This window comes from Neophocaena asiaeorientalis, unplaced genomic scaffold (genome assembly GCF_003031525.2).
Source record: "Neophocaena asiaeorientalis asiaeorientalis breed wild unplaced genomic scaffold, Neophocaena_asiaeorientalis_V1.1 scaffold581, whole genome shotgun sequence".
NCBI classification, from domain to species: domain Eukaryota; kingdom Metazoa; phylum Chordata; class Mammalia; order Artiodactyla; family Phocoenidae; genus Neophocaena; species Neophocaena asiaeorientalis.
In genome coordinates this window covers 2,550,384-2,571,242 of record NW_020172732.1, presented here as the reverse complement: position 1 = coordinate 2,571,242, position 20,859 = coordinate 2,550,384, and the positions used below count along the sequence as shown (strand labels likewise).

Below are 20,859 nucleotides of genomic sequence, written 5' to 3'. Positions count from 1 at the left end.
CCAAAGCAGGGGGGGGCCCGGGTGCCAAAAAAAAAAAAAAAGAATCCCCCTGCCAATGCAGGGGACAAGGGTTCGAGCCCTGGTCCGGGAAGATCCCACATGCCGCAGAGCAATTAAGCCCATAAGACACAACTACTAAGTCTGTACTCTAGAGCCCGCAAGCCACAACTACTGAGTCCGCGTGCCATGACTACTGAAGCCCGCATGCCTAGAGCCTGTGCTCCGCAAGGACAAGCTACCACAATGAGAAGCCCGTACACCGCGAACTCGCCGCAACTAGAGAAAGCCCGTGTGCAGCAACGAAGGCCCAATGAAGCCAAAAATAAATAAATAAAATAAATAAATTTATTTAAAAAAAGATAAGAATACATCAAATGCATCAAATAAATGACTAAAAACCTGTATCTGGTCAACCCAGACAACCAGTGATACTTTAATAACTAGATTGATTTCTGACACTGGCATAATAAAATTAAGGGATTTTTTTTTTTCCTACTCTTAGGCAATATTGCCTGAACAAAACGCTCTATTATTGGTTCCCAGGGAATCAAGTTTTTAGACTACTATGTCTCTAGCATCTTCTTTAGTTTCCTAGTATGGGAAACAATGTATTTGCTGAACTAATTCTTTTTAGCTAATATACTTATTAGACATATTTTAGTGGCAAGGGTCAGAAACTCAACTCAAAATGGTTTAAGCAAAAATATGAATTTACTGGCTTATGTTAATCCAGAGTTAGTGTAACTTTACGCATGGCTGGACCCAAGTGCTCAAACCAGTGTTGTTCAGTATAAATACAGTGAAAGCCACAAATGTGAACCACTTATGCAATTTTAAATATTCTACTAACTACATAAACAAGGAAAAAGAAACAGCTGAAATTAATTTTCCTAATATATTTTATTTAGTCCAAAATATCCAACATATCATTCTAACAAGTAATCAATATAAAAAATTATTAATGAGAAATTTTAAATCTTTTATTCATACTACATTTTTGAAATGCAGTGTGATTTTACATTTATAGCACATCTCAATTTAGACTAGCTGTATTTCACATGCTCAATAGCCACATGGGGCTGGTGGCTACAAAATTGGACAATGCAGGTTAAAACAATGCATCAGGAAGATATCTCTAGCTCTTGCTCACTCTGCTTTCCTCTCTGTTGGCCTCAGCATCCAGCCTCATCTGGCTAACTCCTATTTACTTTCAGTTTTTAGTTTTACCCATCCCTACCTATGGTGACCTTCTCTCTTACTCGGCCCATTTACTATGGTGACCTTCTCTCTTACTCGGCCCATTTACTAGAGACATACTGGCATGTAGTGGGCATTTGAATGTCTGTTCTTTATCATAAAAGTTCTAAGGGAGAGATTGTACCTGTACAAATTCATTATTCTTAGTAAGGGAAAAACTCAGGTACTGATCCCTTCGAAGGTAAGATTTCACAACCCCCCCCACCCTGACTCCTATCCATCCTCTTCCATATATAGGAAAGACACAGAAGGTTAGTTGCATCATCTGCACAATAAAAGATAACATTATTTATGGAATACTAGAGCTATGTCTACATTTGGGGAGGGAGAATTTTTAAAAAGTATTTATTTATGTATGTATTTGGCTGTGTCCGGTCTTAGTTGCGGCATGCGGGATCTTCATTGCGGCATGTGGGATCTTTAGTTGCGGTGCGTGGACTCTTCAACGTGGCGTGCGGGCTTCTCTCTAATTGTGGCATGAGGGCTCCATAGTGTGCGGGCTCAGTAGTTGCAGCACGCAGGCTCTCTACTTGTGGAGTCGTGGCTCTAGAGTGTACAGGCTCAGTAGTTGCAGCACGTGGGCTTAGTTGCCCCATGGCATGTGGGATCTTGTTCCCCGACTAGGGATTGAACCCACGTCCCCTGCATTGGAAGGCGGATTCTTAACAAATGGACCACCAGGGAAGTCCCAAGAATTGTTATTCTTTATATTTGTCCTACCTCAAGAGAATTTGGGATTTTTTTTTCTTCTTCAGAGGTTTGAAACATCTCAAATGGAACAGTGAATTCCAAAATGGAAAAGCACAGGAATGCACTCATAAAACGCTATGATGTTACTACCTCTTGTGCTATTATAATTCCAATTTTACAAATAAAGAAACTGAACTATAGTGAAATTTTTTAAAAAATCCAAAATGATAGCATAAGAATGTCTCAGTGATTACCCATGTTCTTAACTACTGTGCTATAAAGTCCTCTAGTAAATGTGATGTCTTTTAAAATATGTAAGGAGACACACCATAAGGTTATGTCAAACTGCAGGAAAAACCAGGATACAGTGAAGAAAAGCTTTTAAAATGGCTGGAATCTGCTCAATCTTTACATGTAGTAGTTGATTTTATTATGTGTGAATTTGTTTGATAGCTAGATCCACTGACTTGACATACCAAAAGGGTTGGGAATAGAGTTTAGGATTTCCACAGTGCTCTTAACACACTAGGCATTATTCCTTGTGGTAAGGACAGGTGAGAAATGAAGAGGGGGTAGAAGGATGAAGGGATAGGGAATAGGAGGTACAGACCCCATAGCTATTAAATGGATTTCAAAATAATACTCCTAATAATTATAAAAACAAGAGCAAAGATAGCTAATACTTATTGAGCACTTACTATGTGCCAAGCCCCTGAATTATTTAATTTTATCCTCCCAAAAATCTATAAAATTGGTGCCATTATTGCTTTCATTTAGATTCCCTGACTCAAGTAAGTAATGGCTCAACCATCTTATTGGAAATCTCCAATCTTCTTATTGGAAAGCTGGAGATTTGATTTGCTCATCATTTTCCTTGGGAATTCTCCCATAATGCTCCTGAATAACTTTTATTTTTTAATTTTATTACTTTTTTATTGAGGTATAGTTGACTTACAATATTATATTAATTGTACATTACATCCATGTAGCTATTTATTTTATACATAGTAGTTTGTACCTCTTAATCTCTTACCCCTATCTTGTCCCTCCCCGCTTCCCTCTCCCCACTGATAACCACTGGTTTGTTCTTTATATCTGTGAGTCTTTTTCTGTTTTGTTATATTTATCCATTTGTCTTATTTTTAGATCTCACATGTAAGTGAAAAATACAGTCTTATTTCACCAAGCGTAATATCCTCTTGGTTGGTCCATCCATGTTGCTGCAAATGGCAAATCTTCATTCTTTTTTATGGTTGAGTATGAATAATTTTTATTGTTCCTTCTTGAAAAGCTCTCCTTCTTTGGCTTTTAAGACACCACATCTATTCATTCTCCTCTTATTTCCATTGCCCTTTCTTCCTATCTGCTCTTTAGTATCCCTTCTTTACTTTTCTCTTTAAAAATTTGGTTCCTGCCCTCACCCTTTTCTTCTTTCCCTTGGTTGATGTATTTTCCCTGCTCTCATATCTCAAATAACATCTGCTTTCATACACCAAATTTCCACATAGATGCTTTGGATTCCAAAACTGGCCACTGAATATTTTTGCCTAAATGTCCTGTAAACACTTCAAACTCCATTTGTGCAAAACTGAATTCTTTACTTCCTCCCTAAATTTCTTTTTCTTATATGCTCTTACTCAGTAACTGCTATTCACCATCATCCACCCAGGTTCACAACTCAGAAACCTGGGTATCATCTCTGGCACCGTCCTGTCCCTCACCTTCCATAGTCAATCTACAGCTGAGTCAACTCTTCTCCTAATTACCTCTCAAACTGGTCCACTTCCCTTCATTTTCACTGCCACTATCTTATGTTCAGGTTCTTTTCTTATTTTTTTTCTTTTTTAACTGAAATATATTCAACATATCACACTGTGTGAATTTAAGGTGTATAACAAGTTAATTTGATACACTTACATATTGTAATATGATTCCCATTGTAGTGATAATTAGCACCTCTATCACATTACATAATTATCCTTTCTTTTTAGTAGTTGGAGAAATTAAGTTCTAGTATCTTAGCAAGTTTGATGATTATAATATTGCTGTCTATATTCACTGCACTGGAGTTATAACGCTAGGACTTATGTACTACTCATTGTAAGTAGGTACCCTTAAACAACATCTGTCCTGTCTCCCTACTCTCTAACCCCTGGTAGCCACCATTTTCTACAAGTTTGGCTTTTTATAATTCCACATATAAGTGATATCATAGAGTACTTGTCTTTCTCTGATTTATCTCACTTAGCAGAATGTGCTCAAGTTTCATTCATGTTGTTGGAAATCGCAGGATGTTCTCCTTTCTCAGGTTGAATAATATGCCAGTGTAAGTATGTATGGCATTTTATTTATCCATTCATCTACCAATGGACATTTAGGTTGTTTCAATATCTTGACCATGGTAAATAATGCTGCAATGAACATGAGAGTATGTATATCTTTTCAAGTTGGTGTTTTGGTTTTCTTCAGATAAATATCCAGAAGTGGAATTGCTGAATCATATGGTAGTTCTATTTTTAATTTTTCCCACAGTGGCTGCACCACTTTACGTTCCCATCAACCATGCACAAAATTTCCCTTTTTTCCACATCCTTGCTAGCACTTGTTATCTCTTGTCTTTTTGATAACCATTCAAATTGGTGTGAGGTAATATCTAACTGTGATTTTAATTTGCACTTCCCTGATGATTAGTGATGTTGAGCAACTTTTCATGTATCTGTTGGCCATTGGATGACTTCTTTGGAAAAAATATCTAGTTAGTTTTTCTGCCCAGTTTTTAATCAGATTGTCTTTTTGTTATTGAATTGTATGAGTTCTTTATATATTTTGGACATTAACTTCCTATCTGATATATGGTTTGTAAAATTTTTCTCCCATTCTTTAGATTTCCTTTTAATCTTGTTAATTGTTTCTTTTGCTATGCAAAAGCTTTAATTAATTAATTAATTAATTTATGGCTGCGTTGGGTCTTCGTTGCTGTGTGTGGGCTTTCTCTAGTTGTGGTGAGTGGGGGCTACTCTTTCGTTGCAGTGCTCAGGCTTCTTATTGCAGTGGTTTCTCTTGTGTGGAGCATGTTCTCTAGGTGCACAGGTTCAGTAGTTGTGGCGCACGGGCTTAGTTGCTTCACAGCATGTGGGATCTTCCCAGACCAGGGCTTGAACCTGTCTCCCCTGCATTGGCAGGCAGATTTTTAACCACTGTGCCACCAGGGAAGCCCAAAAGCTTTTAAGTTTGATGTACTCCCAATTTGTTGATTTTTGCTTTTGTTGTTTGTGTTTTGGGTATCATATGCAAAAGAATCATTTCCAAGATCAATATCAAGGAACTTCTCTATGTTTTCTTCTAGGAGCTTTATAGTATCAGGTCTTATGTTTAAGACTTTGATCCATTTCAAGTTAATTTTTGTGAGTGGTGTAGGATAGGGGTCCAATTTCATTGCTTTGCATGTTTTTATCCAGTTTTTCCAAAACAATTTATTGAAGAGACTATTCTTTTCTCATTGGGTGCTCTTAGCTCTTTGTAGAGTATTAGTTGACCATATAACAAAGGTTGAATTCTGGGGTCTCAATTCTTTTCCATTGGTGTAGATGTCTATTTTTGTATCAGTGCCATACAGTTTTATCACTGTAGCTTTGTAGTACAGTTTGAATCAGGAAGTGTGACAGTTCTAGCTTTTTTTTTTTTTTCCTAATGATTGCTTTGGTTATTTGTGGTCTTTTGTGGTTCCATACAAATTTTAGGATTATTTTTTCTATTCCTGTGAAGAATGCCATTGGTATTTTGATGGGGATTACACTGAGTCTATAGAGGGCTTTGGGGATCAGGTCCTTTTTTTTCTTACATTGTATGATAGAAAGCTGCTAATTGTCCCCCAGGAAATTCATTCTCCCCTTTGTTTATGATAATAAACGCTTGTTTTTTAACTGCGCACATGGCCTCACAGAATAAAAACTATATTTCCTAGCTATCCTTGCAGATAGGCAATGGTCATGTGTTTAAATTCTGGCTAATGGGATATGAGCTGAAGTGATGTGGAACTTCCAGGTCATAAACTTTAAGGGAAACGTATCCTCTTCTCCATTTTATTATATCTCAGGCTGTAAGGTGTATGTGGTAAACCATCTTGGAACATGCAAATGAGGGCAACAACTGACAGTCCATGTCCTGGAACTCTTCTACCAGCCCTGGGTTACTTATGCCCTGACTAAGTGAGGAAAAAGCTTTTATCTTGTGCAAACCCCTGTAATTTGGGTTTCTGTTACAGTAACCAGATCTATAGAGTGATACCCTTGGATTAGTACAACAACGTTTTGATTTGTCTACCTGTCCCCACTTTTAACTTCTCTTTAATCTGTTTTCTTCACTAAAGTTGGAGTAATCATTGTAATAGAATTTAAATTTGGTCAGATTGTTTCCTGCCATTTTCTACTTCTTACGCCATCTCTTTCAGTGTGTACTTTATATTCCTTAGCCTGGCAAACCAAATCCTACATAATCTGGCCTCTGCTTTATCTCTCCAGTCTTACCTCTTATCATTCCCTGCCTTGTGTGCCAAGCTCAAATCACATAGACTAATTTGCAGCTTCACAGAATAAGCCAAGCTCTCATACCTCAGTGTACCTGTACATGCTGTTTACTCTGCCAGGAATGCCCATTCCACACCCTCATTAGTTTCTCTGCCTGGCTAGTTTCTATTTGTCCTTTAGAATTCGTGTCTCCTCCTCTTGGAAGTTTTTCTTGCCCACCCAAGAATTGGTTATAGTCCCCTCTTATGTATTCCCAAAGTATTCTGTGCATACTTTTATCAAAGAACTGCCTGTTTGTCTATTATCTCCACACCCCTCCCCTACCAATTTCCTGGAGAGCAAGGATGATTTTCTCATTAATAGTGTATCATCATGCCCTAGGACAAACCCTGGCACACAGTAGCACTCAAAATATGTTTATTCAGTTAGTGAATAAAAGGCAGTGAATGAATGGATACCATGGAGTCATGAAAATACCATGGAATATAGAGACCTGAGTTTTGTACCTGGTTCTGCCACTACCTGGATGGTTTTAGTTGAAATCATTCCACTCCACTTCACTTGAGCTAGATAAGCTCTCAGGTTTCTTCCAGGTTTATGATTTACAAATACATTATATAGGGAAAAGTAAAAATATACAAACTTTTAAAGCTGACAACCTTAAGGGGCTGGCTAGGTAATTCTTGTTCGAAAAAATGTACCTTGAAAAAACATGCCAAATAAAAGTGAGCTTTTATAGCAGTATTTAAGTTCTTTCTACTTACAGCTTTCAAACTATTTTTGTAGAACCAATTATTTTCACAAAATCTTTCAGAAATATCTATTGTAATCTCTGTTTGAGAAGTAGAGAATGTGAAATTCAGTGATATTAGGTAACGTATTTGAGCTAGCAGCAGAAACAGAAGCAGAGTCAGAATCTGATTCAAAATTGTCTTGATAGAATATCCCACCTATTGTAAAAAATTGTGTGATATTATAGAACTAAACCAGTAAAGAAAGCAGTGAAATAATTTTCTTTTTATTATTTATCTATCTATTTATTTATTTATTTTTGGCTGTGTTGGGTCTTTGTTGCTGTGCGCAGGCTTTCTCTAGCTGTGGCGAGTGGGGGCTACTCTTGGTTGTGATGTGTAGGCTTCTCACTGCGGTGGCCTCTCTTGTTGCAGAGCATGGGCTCTAGGCGTGCGGGCTTCAGAATTTGTGGCTCACGGGCTCAGTAGTTGCGGCTCGCGGGCTCTAGGGCGCAGGCTCAGTAGTTGTGGCACATGGGCTTAGTTGCTCCATGGCATGTGGGATCCTCCTGGACCAGGGATAGAACCCGTGTCCCCTGCATTGGCAACCAGATTCTTAACCACTGCGCCACCTGGGAAGTCCTGAAAGCAGTGAACTTTAAACTAAATTACACATAGATTAAAATAGCAAATACAAAAACTAAGGTGCTAGATGGCATTCTATTTCAGAATCACATAATTATGGGGTTAGGCAGCATTCTTAAGAGGTAATCGTCTATCTTTAAGCAAGGCTACACCTAGTAGTCCCCAAAAAGAGGAAGTTATGCAATTCTTTGAAATATTTGGGAAAAGAATATTCCACAACTCTTTTTCATACTTGTCCCAGTGCCACATGATACTGATAACAGAAAATTTACTACCTTAACAATTATCTAGAACTGAACCAGTTCTAGCAATGACCCCATACATCCATGATTCCCATCCTTTCCTGGTTGTGGTAGGCAGAATTCTAAGATGGCCCCCCAGATTCCTGCCCCTGGTATACATGTTTTGTATAAGCCTTCCCCAAGCATGTGGGCAGGACTTGTGGATACGAGATAGGCACTCAACTGATAGGTTATATTATGTGATGAATGTATGACAATGGTCACCTTTGGTTATACAGTGATTGAAAATGAATATACCAGCATTACATGGTTATATTTAGTGAGAAAATGGAATGGTATCTGAAGGTAGCTCCCTCAATTTCCCTTACTTCTACCTCTACAATGCTGCGTGATTTTCCATTCTTTTCTTCCCTCCCCAGGTAGCGAACGAAAGGTACCTCTTTATCTCAAGGTTATCAAGTGTCTCTTTCAGAATTTCAATTGTTCTCTCTCCTCTTAGTCATTCCGCACAGCCTACAACACATAGGATCTCCTACCTGGCAGAACGTTTCCATGACTCCAACTCTTTTGAACTTTGGTGCTTCTCCTTCCTTTCTGTGTCAGACCTGCTTGTTCCAGACCTACCCTACTGTTCCTAAAGAACATTGGCCTCATCTGGGCCCAGATCCAGATCAATAATCCCCATCAAGTTTCAGATCCTAGCCCAGTGACACGAAATAAGAATGGCACAATAGGGTACCACTGATATTGGTTTCAAGCTGGCCCTTGCCCCAATGTTTCCTCTACTTGCTTTATTTCTTTAACCCCTAGCTTCTTAGGCCTTTTAGTCTGGCTACATGATAGATTCATTCTCTGAGCTTTCAACTCTCTATCTTCTCTAATCAGCGGGTTGTCTTCTCCCTTCTGATATCACACGAATTTGGGACCTTTTTCTTTTCTTTCTTTCAGCTTAAAAAGAATGAGGTAATGAATACCCATGCTGCCATCACCCAGCTTCAACAATTATCAACGTAAGCCCACATTGGATTATCATTTTTGTGTGTGTGGTTAAAAGTACATAACATTAAATTTACCACCTCAATCATTTTTAAGTATAAAGTTCAATAGTATATTCACATTGTTGTACAACTGATCTCTGAAACTCTTTCATCTTTTAATTCTGAAACTCTGTACCTACTAAACATCAATCATGTTGGATTATTTTTAAAGCAAATTCCAGACCTTATATCAGTTCGTTAATAAACATTTCAGAATGTATCTTAAAGGAAAAAAAGATGCCCCCACCCCACTTCTTTTTGTACAACCGCAAAACCCTTATCGCACTTAAATCAAGGTTTCAACAGGAAACAGAGGATACACTCAAATAAGATAACTTTAAGAGGGTTTATTTAAAGGTTGTGGGTATAGGGGAACCACAAGGTATAGTACAGTAACCTAGGGTAAGTGACTGAGCTGGTACCACCTCCAGACCCATAAGGATATGGGGAGGGAGTGGTTACCAGAACCTGGAAAAGGAAAGAATCTATAGAGTGGGCTACACTGAAAAAATCAATGACCTTAGGTCAAGAGACACAGTAGGGTGATCTTGCAGGGAGGGAGACAGGGGAATGATACCCTGACATTAGTCTCCTCCCTCTCTCTCTTCTTTTGCTAGTAATTTTCACTGGCCTGGTCCATCTAATGGCTAAAGGGCATGGGAGCCCTACTGATATAATCCATTGAGTCCAGCCTTCTGGAGCAGAGAGTAGGGTGGAAAGTGGTTCTGGAGGAACAAAGGGAAGATACCCAGAAAATAATAATTCTTAATATCACTTAATATATTTATATGAACCATTCTAGCAAATTATTGAAACTGGGAAGGGGATTGTGGGAGCCCACTGAATTTATAGCCGGTTGGTCACAAGTACAAGTGGTAACCTATGACTTGCAGCTGTCATCTTAGGTGGGGGTAATCTTGCAGGATTGAGCTCTTAACTTGTGGGGTCTATGCAAAACCCAGGTAGGTTGTGTCAGAACTGAAATGAACTATAGACACCCAGCTGGTGTTTGGAGAGTTGGAGAATTGGTTGGTGTGGGGAAAAAAACTCCACATATTTGGTGTCAGTGTTGTGAATAAAATCAGCTCAAGATGTAATTCACATTCCATACAATGCACCCATTTAAAGTGTAAAATTTACATAGATTTTAGTATATTCACGGAATTGTACGACCATCACAATTAATTATAGAACATTTTAATCACCCCCCAAAGAAACGTTAAAGCCATTAGCAGTCATTCTCCATTCTCCCTTTCTCTCAGCCCCTGGGAAGAACTAATCTACTTTCTGTCTCTATGGCTTTGTCTATTCCACACGTTTCATATAACTTGTGACCTTTTGTGTCTGGCTTCTCTCACTTAGCATAATGTTTTCAAGATCCATCCATGTCGTAGCATGTATCAGTACTTTATTTAATTTTATTGTCAAATAATATTCCATTGTGTGTATATACCACATTTTATCCACTCGTCAGTTGATTGGCATTTGGGTTGTTTCCACTTTTTGGCTATTGTGAACAATGCTGCTATAAACATTTCATGTGCAAGTTTTTGTGTGGACATATGTCTTCATTTCTCCTGGGTATATACCTAAGAATGGAATTTCTGGGTCACATGGCGACTCTATATTTAAACATGTTGGGGACCTGCTAGACTGTTTTCCGGAGCAGCTGCACCATTTTACATTCCCATCAGCAGTATAAGGGGGTTCCAGTTTCTCCACATCCTCACCAACAGTTATTAATATCTGTCCTTTTTTTTAAAAAAAAATTATTTATTTAGACTCTGTTGGGTCTTCGTTTCTGTGCGTGGGCTTTCTCTAGTTGCGTCAAGCGGGGGTCCACTCCTCATCGTAGTGCGCGGGCCTCTCACTGTCGCGGCCTTTCTTGTTGTGGAGCACAAGCTCCAGACGCGCAGTCTCAGTAGTTGTGGCTCACGGGCCCAGTTGCTCGGCGGCATGTGGGATCTTCCCAGACCAGGGCTCGAACCCGTGTCCCCTGCATTGGCAGGCAGATTCTCAACCACTGCGCCACCAGGGAAGCCCAATATGCGTCCTTTTGATGCTAGTCATCCTAATGGGTGTGAAGTGATATTTCTCTGTAGTTTCGATTTGCATTTCCCTGACGGCTAATGATGTTGAACACTTTATTCATATGTGTATTGGCCATCTGCATATCTTCTTTGGAGAAACGACTATTCAAATCATTTCCTCATTTTAAAATTAGGCTATTTGTCTTTTTATTATTGATATATGAGTCGTTTATATATTCTAGACAGAAGTCTCTTATGAGACAAATGATTTGCAAACATTTTCTCCCATTCTTTGGTCTGTTTTTTCATTTCCTTGACGGTGGTGTCTTTTGAAGCACAAACGTTGTTAATTTTGATGATGTCCAATTCACCTTTTGTTGCTTGTGCTTTTATTCTATTTTTAATCTTTTAAAAATTCCTTGCTACTTATTTCTTGAAGGAACCAGGTCATTATGTCCTGTATAATTTACCATATTCTCAATTTTGCTAATTGCAACCCTAGGGTATTCCTTAACATGTTCCCCCAACCCCTATATTTTCTATAGGTTCATAATTAGATTCAGAGGTTGGATCAGATTTGGGTTTAAACTTCTGACGGAAATATTTCATAGGTGGTGCTGTGTGCATTCTAAACGTCTCCTCTTTACATCACATGAGGAGGAACACAGTGACTGATTGAATTTTTTGTGATGTTGATTAATCAGTGGGCTCTGTTCTTATTGGCCTAACCCAACCATTTCAAATTCTCCAACAGGCTCTTATTTAATGGTTTATCAGCTATCGTGTTTGGGTCAGTGCTGTCCAATAGAACTTTCTATGGTGATGGAAATGTTCTATCTGTACACTGTCCAATATGGTAGCCTCTAATCACATGTGGCTATTGAGTACTTGAAATATGCCTAATACAACTGAAAAATGACTCAAATTTTAATTAACTTAAATGTAAATGGTTACATGTGACAAGTGGTTAATGGATAGTACAGGTCTAGGTTCACTATTTCACCAGAGTCTACACTACCTCTGCACTTGTTAGCTCAATTTCTTCTAAAATAACTTCCCCTCGTCAAATATGACCGCCTTGGAATACAGCTCATTCAGAAAAGGCATAACTTCAGCTTGTTTTTAAAGTGGGCACTGAGCCTACATTTCAGGCCATTTTGATTGGGGTAGCCTGGCCTTTGGGCCCTTCCCAACTAAAGAACCATGAGGGGCATACATTCCATTTTAGGAGGTTTGTTACTGTAGTCTCTGCGTCACTTGCAGGGGGTCGGCAGTAGAAACTATGGGCGCTTCATACTTCTTCCCCACAGCTCATCTCTGATTTTAGCTGCAGCTGTGGTGGACAGTTACGCACACGGATGGCTTCCTACCTGAAGCACCTACCATATCGCTCAGCTTTTTGCAGCATGGAGTGTGGGAGTAGTTAATGTCCCAAGGATCAGCCTTCAACCAAGGGTAGCTAAATACTCAACCTCACAGGACCAATTCTGAAGTGCATACTAAACAGTTCTCCGGGGGGTGGCAGGCAGGATTAAGCTTTGCTGCCCACTGTGCTAACACTCAATAATGCCCCCTTTACTGGCTTTCTCTCCTCTAGTCCACTCTCTCTACTCCCTCTCTCCAGCTTCTAGGATCTCTTCCCTAATAAACTGCCTGCTTCCAAGTTGTGTCTCAAGCTCTGCTTTGGGGGAAATGTAAATTAGGGCAGGATCTCAAAATACTTTAGTCCATGGCATTTGGGCCCAATAGTCTTGGCTTGACTCATGTGCCTACCCCTAAACCAGTCACAGAAGCCAGGGGAATGTGCTGCTCAGCTTGGCCAGGCCTAGGTCACATGCTCATCCTTGAAAATGGGCTGCTGGAATTTGCTCCATAAAAATGTGGTGATTGAGACTGGTGGATTGAGACCTGTGTGTGTGTGTGTGTTACACACACACACACACACACACACACACACACACACAGGGGGTAGTGTGGGGAGCATGGACGCTGGTCAGCCAAAACAATTCCCCTCTCAGTCCCTCTGTTGAGCTCCACACATATCCCTGAGACTGGACTCCTGTGGGATATGGATACCTGCCCACCACATTGGACTTGTCTGTGACGTCAGCTGTTCCCCAGAGGTGGGGACCACCATTCTTGCTTGAAGTATTCACCAGACTCTGTCTAGCCTGCTTACAGCTTGTCCTCTTCCTGCTCTAAATGTTCCCACCAAACTGCACAGTGCATGCAATGTCCTTTCAGACACTTTGGCAGCTAGTGAGTCATGTACACAAAGAACCATTCAAAGCAAAATGTGGTCATTTCTCTGAGAGAGTAGTGAAAAGATGTTTGGAGAGCAGAGATAAAGGCATATAACATCTGGCTGGGAACATGAGAGCAGACCAACGATTCAGCGACCATCAAGCACCCAGGACAAGCTTAAGGGTAGGATGAATAATGATAATAACAGTGATAATAATAACAGCAGGGTAGCTGTTATTATCCCTGTTAACAGCAGGTATAATAATAACAATGAATCCTCATAATACTCTTTCAAGTAGGTACAATTATTACCCTGTTTTAGAGTTGAGGTTAAGTAACTTGCTCAAGGTCACATAGTAAGGAGGTGACAGCATATGATCGGGTTCCTATCATGGAGGGTCTTAAAGGCCAGCATACAGTGTTAGCCTTGACTTGCAGTTCTTTGAGTAGCTGTTTCATGTTTCCCAATGGACTCAAACTTCCTGAGAACAGCACTTTGTACTACACTTGGGGAGAAGCTACATATGTACCTCTTTGAATAGACCACCTTTATTGGAGTGAGCATTGTTAAACAAAATAAATGAAGTCTTCCACAGTGGTTAGAGCACTGTGGATCTGACAGGAAGTTATGGATCTGACTAATTGAGGCTTTCACCTCTGACTCAATGTGTGACTCTGGGCAAATGAACTAACAGCTCCATGCTTCTGACTTTCCAACTGTAAAAGAGAGGAAAAGAAATATCCAACATACTTCACAGGGAGACAGCAAGACCATAATAAATAAATAAATACACATATTAAATTCTTGCAACACTTAAGAGAAAGGTACTAAAGAAACCACGGTATTTTTCTTAGTTTCACCGTAACATCAGTAATCAGCAAATATGCATTAGGAGCCAAACATATTAGACACTATGGGATTACAACAGAATAATGAAACATGACTTTCTGCTAGTCCCTGTTTTATAGGATTTGATGGGCAAGATCAGCTTGATTGGTAAATATACAGATTACTTAACAGAACATCAAAATGGTAAAGTACGTTAGCGCTTATCTGGTTCAACACATATATATGAAAAATGAGATTCAAAAGGGATATGTAATAGTCTCAGGAAGAGTGTTACTAACGGGGAAACACGTGTCTTCAAAGAAAAGGCCTGGGCTCAGGGTCTGAACTTCGGTTTAAGAGGTTACCATCTGTGGGACCTGGGGCCAGTCGCTTAGTTTCTCTGAACCAAATTCCTTTCCTCTAAAATGAGGATAATAATTTACTTCCAAGAGCTGTTGTGAAGATTAAGTAAAATCATGCATGCATGTAAAACTTTAATCCAGTGCCTGGCTTAGCACCACAAGTCAACTATTATTATCGTTACCTCTGCAGGAGAGAGCTCTTTTTCTGTAAGAAAAAACATTCCTTCTCCAGTCAGACCCCGTTAACAAGGTCGCAGCAGAACAGAAAGTGCTTTCAACTGCACGGAGATGGGTGCTGCAGGAACGTGGACCCAGCCCTCCCGGGCGGCACAGCACAGCCGCCTTGGCAAAGCCCATCTTCCATTTCCTTCCGTTCCTTTTCGGGAGAGCCTGGCTCCCCCCCACGCGCTCGGTTATCTTATTCTCTTGCTTCTCCAGGTCGCTGGCCTCTCTCTGGCTTCTCTTCGCGTCCTCTCGGTCATGTGGGCCCCGCGGCAGCCGGGAGGCCAGAGTCTGCGGCTCGCCCCCTCCACGCCCCAGCCTTCCTCTTCGCTTCCGCGGGCCGCAGCTGCGTTCCGAAGCCAGGGTTCCCGAGGGGATTGACGCGCTGAGGGGAGGAGCGGTTTCTTGCTGCGCGCCTCTCAGGAGCATTACGGCCGGGCTCGTTCCCGGCTCCGGCCGCCAGCCCCAGCCTCACGGGTCCGGAGCGGGGACTGGAGGAGGCGGCGAGGGAGGGAGCGCGAGTGAAGAGGCACGCGCCCGCCCGTCCGCGCCCAGACCGCCGCAGCCGCCTTAGCAGCCATGGCCGAGCGCCGCGCCTTTGCCCAGAAGATCAGCAGGTAAATCTGGGGCGTGGGGCGCGCCGCCGCAGCCGGGGGAAGAGTCGGAGAATCCTCCCAGCCCGGGCCTAGGAGGCGGGTGGGTGTGGCGACGCGGACGCCGGGATCCCGCGGCCTGGTCGGCGGCTGGGCGGAGGGGCGGAGGGGCGGAGGGGGCTCTCGGCGGCCGCGGTGGCTGCCCAGGCCTGGCGCCGCCCTCCGAACCCGGCCCTTAGCCCGCGCCTCGGCCGGGGTCGCTGAGAGCCCCGCACGCCCGCGCCCCTGCCTCCGCCGGCTCCTCGGGCCCCCGGGCCTGGAGTTCGTGGCGGCTTATTGAAGGGCTGGCGGGGGAAGCTCTTCTGCCGGCCGCTCGGCGCTTCCCAAATTCTTTGTGTCCCCACCCCCGGGCTGGGGGGGGCCCTTTCCCTCTCCCCGCCCACCCCCGTTGCCCCTCAGGAGGGTGCGGCGGTCCGCCCTCGTCTCCACCCCAACAAAAGATTCGGCGCGCGGCGGGCTCCCGGCCGGTGCGAGGCCCCCACTCCTTCAAGCCTCTCACCCTTCCCAGAAATCTGACAGGAATCCTCTTTGCACCCAGGGGTCCAATTCAGAGTGGGCTCGTGCACCCAGAATCGAAAACGTACGGCCTAAATGAAAAGTTGAGAGCTTGTGGTCTGCACCTTCGGTGTCCAGCTGCCCGATCTGACGAATTGTAGGCTGGAGCTTGATCCTAGTAGCGTGTGAATGTAAACTGCGCCTGTGTTTCTCATAGCTCCAGAGGAAGATGGATGATAGGCAGTGTTCTTTATACACCGGCCCTTTGACTCGTGTTTTTAGAAGTCTAGCAGTGAGCAAGCGATCACGGTTGAGGTTTCTGAGCTTTTCACCCACTTGTGGTGGGGAGGTTACCACCTTTCTCCCCCCTAAAACTAAAAATTGAATTATGGTGGAGGATTCTAACATTTGTAGACTTTCATTGTGGAATATATCAGTGTGTATGACACTAGACATGTTTTGTTTAATAAGACCATATTTCTGTTCATCTGAAGTCCCAAGAGAAGAAACATTCGAATGTATTACTTTTTCGACAATTGTATTTCTGTGACTCTGGATCTTTTTAGTTTGCTGATATTTATTAAAGATTTTTGGACCTACCAAACAGGTCGTTTCTTAACTGCTTGAACTTCCATAGTGTTACTCTCTTTTGGCACTTTTTCATTTAAAACTAACATCTGTTTCATTTAAGCTTTCCTTTTTTTCTTTCGAGCTCTAAAACACATTTTATTTTCTCCTTAAGAGACAAAATAGCAAGTGCTTAAGAGCATAAGTTCAGACTGTGACCACGGGCTTAAATCCTGACTGTTATTTTCTAAGTTGGCACCTTGGCCAAATTGTTTAAGGCCTTTACTTGTTTAGAAAATGGGTAAAAAAACCGGTACCCAGCTCATAGAGTTGTTGCGAACATTAAACGGAATAATTTGTATAAAGGGTTTAGTACAGTGTATGGCCTTTACTAGCTATCATGGAACACTTAACAGTAATTAGTATAACCTAGGGAGCTGTGATAGACTTAATAGGAAATTATTACTTTTGTTCTTTTAAAAAATTTTTTTTGTAAAATAACTTGGTTTTGTTTCTGAAGGCAGTGCCATTTAAAAGTAGATGCGTTACTTGACATGCATGCTTAGTATTAATTTCTCTAAATAGAACCAAAAGCTTATCTCTGAGAACATTGTGCTGATCAAGAAAGTGCACATAAGGGAGTTAGGTGTGAAATACATACAATGTCTGTTCTCCATTCATGGAATTTGTTCTCAGATAGGGCATGACAAAACACGAGAAAAAAAGATAACCAGTTTTGCAAAACAACAAAAAAATTCAAGTTAGTATAGCCGTTTAAAGTTATAAAAGTAAGGCAATGGAAATGAAGAGACATGCATTGATTGTAGAGATACTTAGGAGGTAGGCATGGCAGTGATTGATGATTGCTTGGATAAGGAAAGTGAGGAAGACTGAAGAGTCTGGGAGGACATCCAAGTTTCTGACTTGGGCAACCAGGATGGAGGCAGTTGTTGAGTAAGGGAGGACAGGAGGAAGAATGGGTGTGAGGGTGGGAAATGAGGTGGGATGGAGATGATGATTCAGTTTTGGACATGTTGATTTTGAGGTGCTCATGGAGCATTCCAAGAGAAGTGTCTATGAGGCTGTTGGTACAGGTTTAAGGTGCAGAAGAGAGATTGGGTTGGAGATCTAGATTTGGGAGTCATCAGCAAGTAGATTGTAATTAAAGCCAGAGGAGTAGATGAGATAGTTGAGGAGGAATGCACAGGCTTAATCCGGAGGGAAGACCAAGGACAGAACTGCTACAGATGATGAATTATTATCTGCTTATTGTGAACGAAAGGTACTTTCCTCCAAGTTACCAAATATGGCTGAATAATACCTCTGAATAAATTATTGTTCTGCTTCTTAGTTTTCTACTGGGGGAAGTATAGCACAACTCTGGAGACAGACTGCCTGGTTTGACATCCTAGCACTGCCCCCCATTGTGTAAACTTGGATGAGTTACTTCCTCTCACTTTTGCCTCATTTTCCCTATCTATAAAATGGGGTTAATAGTAGGACTCACCTTATAGGATTGTTGTAAGGATTAAATATATCCATACTTATAAAATGCTTATGACAGTGCTTTCTAGACAATAAGTACACAGTAAGTATCACTATTTTTTTTTTATTATTACAGGATTTATAATATGGCCTAGGACTATTATTTGGAAGTAATAATCCTTTTTATGACATACCTATATGAACTTTGTTGCTCTGTGAAAAGCCTGTTGCTACTGGAAAACTTATTTTTCTTTTTTTAAAGCTTTATGATTTTTCAGAAACCTTTACTTTGAAAAGAATTATACTGATCTCTTTTCTGGCTCAGTTTTTTCCTAGCCCTTTGCATTTAGTGCTGTTATTTTTTGAGGCTGTGATTTGGTGATTTTTCAAAGCTCTTTATTGTACAACACTGATTGTGCTACTAACCTTCGCTCATCATAGAAAAGCAGACTTCATGTCAAGTATTGCCTCTTGTCTGTTCTCCCTACATTTATGTGTGTATGTATGGCTGCGTTGGATCTTTGTTGCTCTGTGTGGACTTTCTCTAGTTGCGGTGAGCGGGGGCTATTCTTTGTTGCGGTGCACAGGCTTTTCATTGCGGTGGCTTCTCTTGGTGTAGAGCACAGGCTCTAGGCGCACGGGCTTCAGTAGTTGCGGCATGCAGGCTCAGTAGTTGTGGCTCACGGGCTCTAGAGCACAGGCTTAGTAGTTGTGGCACATGGGCTTAGTTGCTCCGTGGCATGTGGGATCTTCCTGGACCAGGGATCGAACTCATGTTCCCTGCATTGGCAGGCAGATTCTTAACTACTGAGCCACCAGGGAAGTCCCTGTTCTCCCTACTTTTTGAGGACAAGGCGTATGCCTTGTTAACCTTTGTAATCACTCCCTAGTGTATAATAGGTACAATTTATGGAATGTTGATTGTAGATAAATGACCTAGGATTTTGTTTGGATTATTTTGTCCTATCACTTGATATTCAGCTGTAATGAAGAATATTTGTGTATGCTTAAAACACTTTTTACCACATTCTCATCTTCATAACCCAGAGGGCAGAAGAATATTGTAAAGAAGGTAGGCTGTAGATCACATCACCCAGGTTGAAATTCTACCTATACCAAATAATAGCTGTGTAATTCTGGGCAGTTGATCTAACCTCTTTGTCTTGGTTTGCTCATCAGTAAAGTGGAGCTAAAAACCTCTGTAGGATTAATTTGAGGGTTAAATGAGATAATACATGTAAGACACTTAGAACTGTGCCTGAAACATAATAAGCATTCAAAAAATGTTAGCTGCTGCTATTATTCCTATATTATTTACTGTTATTTATTTATTTATTTGTTTATTTTTATTGGGGTATAGTTGTTTTAAAATGTTGTGTTAGTTTCTACTGTACAGTGAAGTGGAGTTCCCCGTGCTATACAGCAGGTTCTTATTAGTTATCTATTTAATACATATTAGTGTATATATGTCAATCCCAATCTCCCAATTCATCCCACCTCACCACCCCCACTTTCCCCCCTTGGTGTCCATACGTTTGTTCTCTACATCTGTGTCTCTATTTCTGCCTTGCAGACCGGTTCATCTGTACCATTTTTCTAGGTTCCACATATATGTGTTAATATACGATATTTGTTTTTCTCTTTCTGACTTCACCCTGTATGACAGTCTCTAGGTCCATCCACGTCTCTGCAAATGACCCAATTTCGTTCCTTATTGTGGCTGAGTAATATTCCATTGTATATATGTACCATATCTTCTTTATCCATTCCTCTGTTGATGGACACTTAGGTTGCTTCCATGTCCTGGCTATTGTAAATAGTGCTGCAATGAACACTGGAGTGCATGTGTCTTTTTGAATTATGGTTATTTACTGTTATTTATTATTCCCATAATACAGATGCAGAACTGAGGCCTACTGAGAATGAGATTATTTGCCTTAATTGAGGCTCAAACCCTAGTCCTCTGATTTCAGATCTTAAATTATTATTATTTGACTGTATTTTCTTTCTGCAAAATATTTTCTTCTGTGGTAGTTCTAGATTTTCTAACAGTGCTGCTATTAGTATACCAAAAATTATCCTTGTTTTCTTAATCTTTGTTAATTTTGTATCATTTTGCTGCCTAAGAAGCAGAATTTAATGAAAGGCTTTCATCAGATCTTTATTTCTGAGGAAAATCCTACATGAGTAGGATTTCCTGGGTATAGGCTTATTTATAACCTCAATTGTTTTTAGTCTTGAATCTGTTCATAACTCTGGCTGAATAGGCTCAATCTTTTAATCTACTTTGTTCAATTCATAATCTCACTCCTGATCAAAGTCCTTTCCACGTAGTATCAACTATTTCAGTGCTGCCTGTTTCATCACTTTGGACACTTATACCACTTCCCTGACCTTCTGTTGTACTCATTTCACTAACTGTTAATGCTGAATATCTAACCTATTTCTTGCTCCTGAGATGCAGAGTAGTGTTAGAGGGAGACTAGAATAGTCTAGAGTTGATCTTTAAAAAAAAAAAAAAAAAAATATTTATTTAGTTGTGCCGGCTCTTAGTTGCAGTAGGCGGACTCTTCAGTTGCAGCAGGTGGGCTCCTTAGTTGTGGCATGTGGGCTCCTCATTTGTGGCATGCAAACTCTTAGTTGTGGCATGCATGTGGAATCTAGTTCCTTGACCAGGATTGGAACTCAGGCCCCCTGCATTGGGAGTGCAGAGTCTCATCCACTGTGCCACCAGGGAAGTCCCCAGAGTTGATCTTTTATTAATTAATGTCTTATCATTTGAAATGAGGTTTATTCCAAATAATTTCTCTTATTTATCATCTTTGTTTCCCTACCCCATCTTTT

The 20,859-nt window shown here is 41.0% G+C and overlaps 1 protein-coding gene across 5 annotated transcripts in view; it reads left to right on the top strand.

The window, feature by feature from the left end:
* Window positions 1-15,183: 15,183 nt before the first annotated feature.
* The window catches only part of DOCK7 (dedicator of cytokinesis 7), a 204,838-nt gene continuing 199,162 nt past the window's right edge, over window positions 15,184-20,859 (top strand). The window contains exon 1 of one of the 5 annotated variants that reach the window (XM_024740393.1): window positions 15,184-15,432. In XM_024740393.1, the coding sequence (XP_024596161.1) occupies window positions 15,395-15,432 (38 nt within the window). In that variant the 5' untranslated portion in view covers window positions 15,184-15,394. The remainder of the gene's footprint in view (window positions 15,433-20,859) is intronic. The other 4 variants (XM_024740392.1, XR_003002608.1, XM_024740388.1 and 1 more) reach the window with 4 other exon arrangements.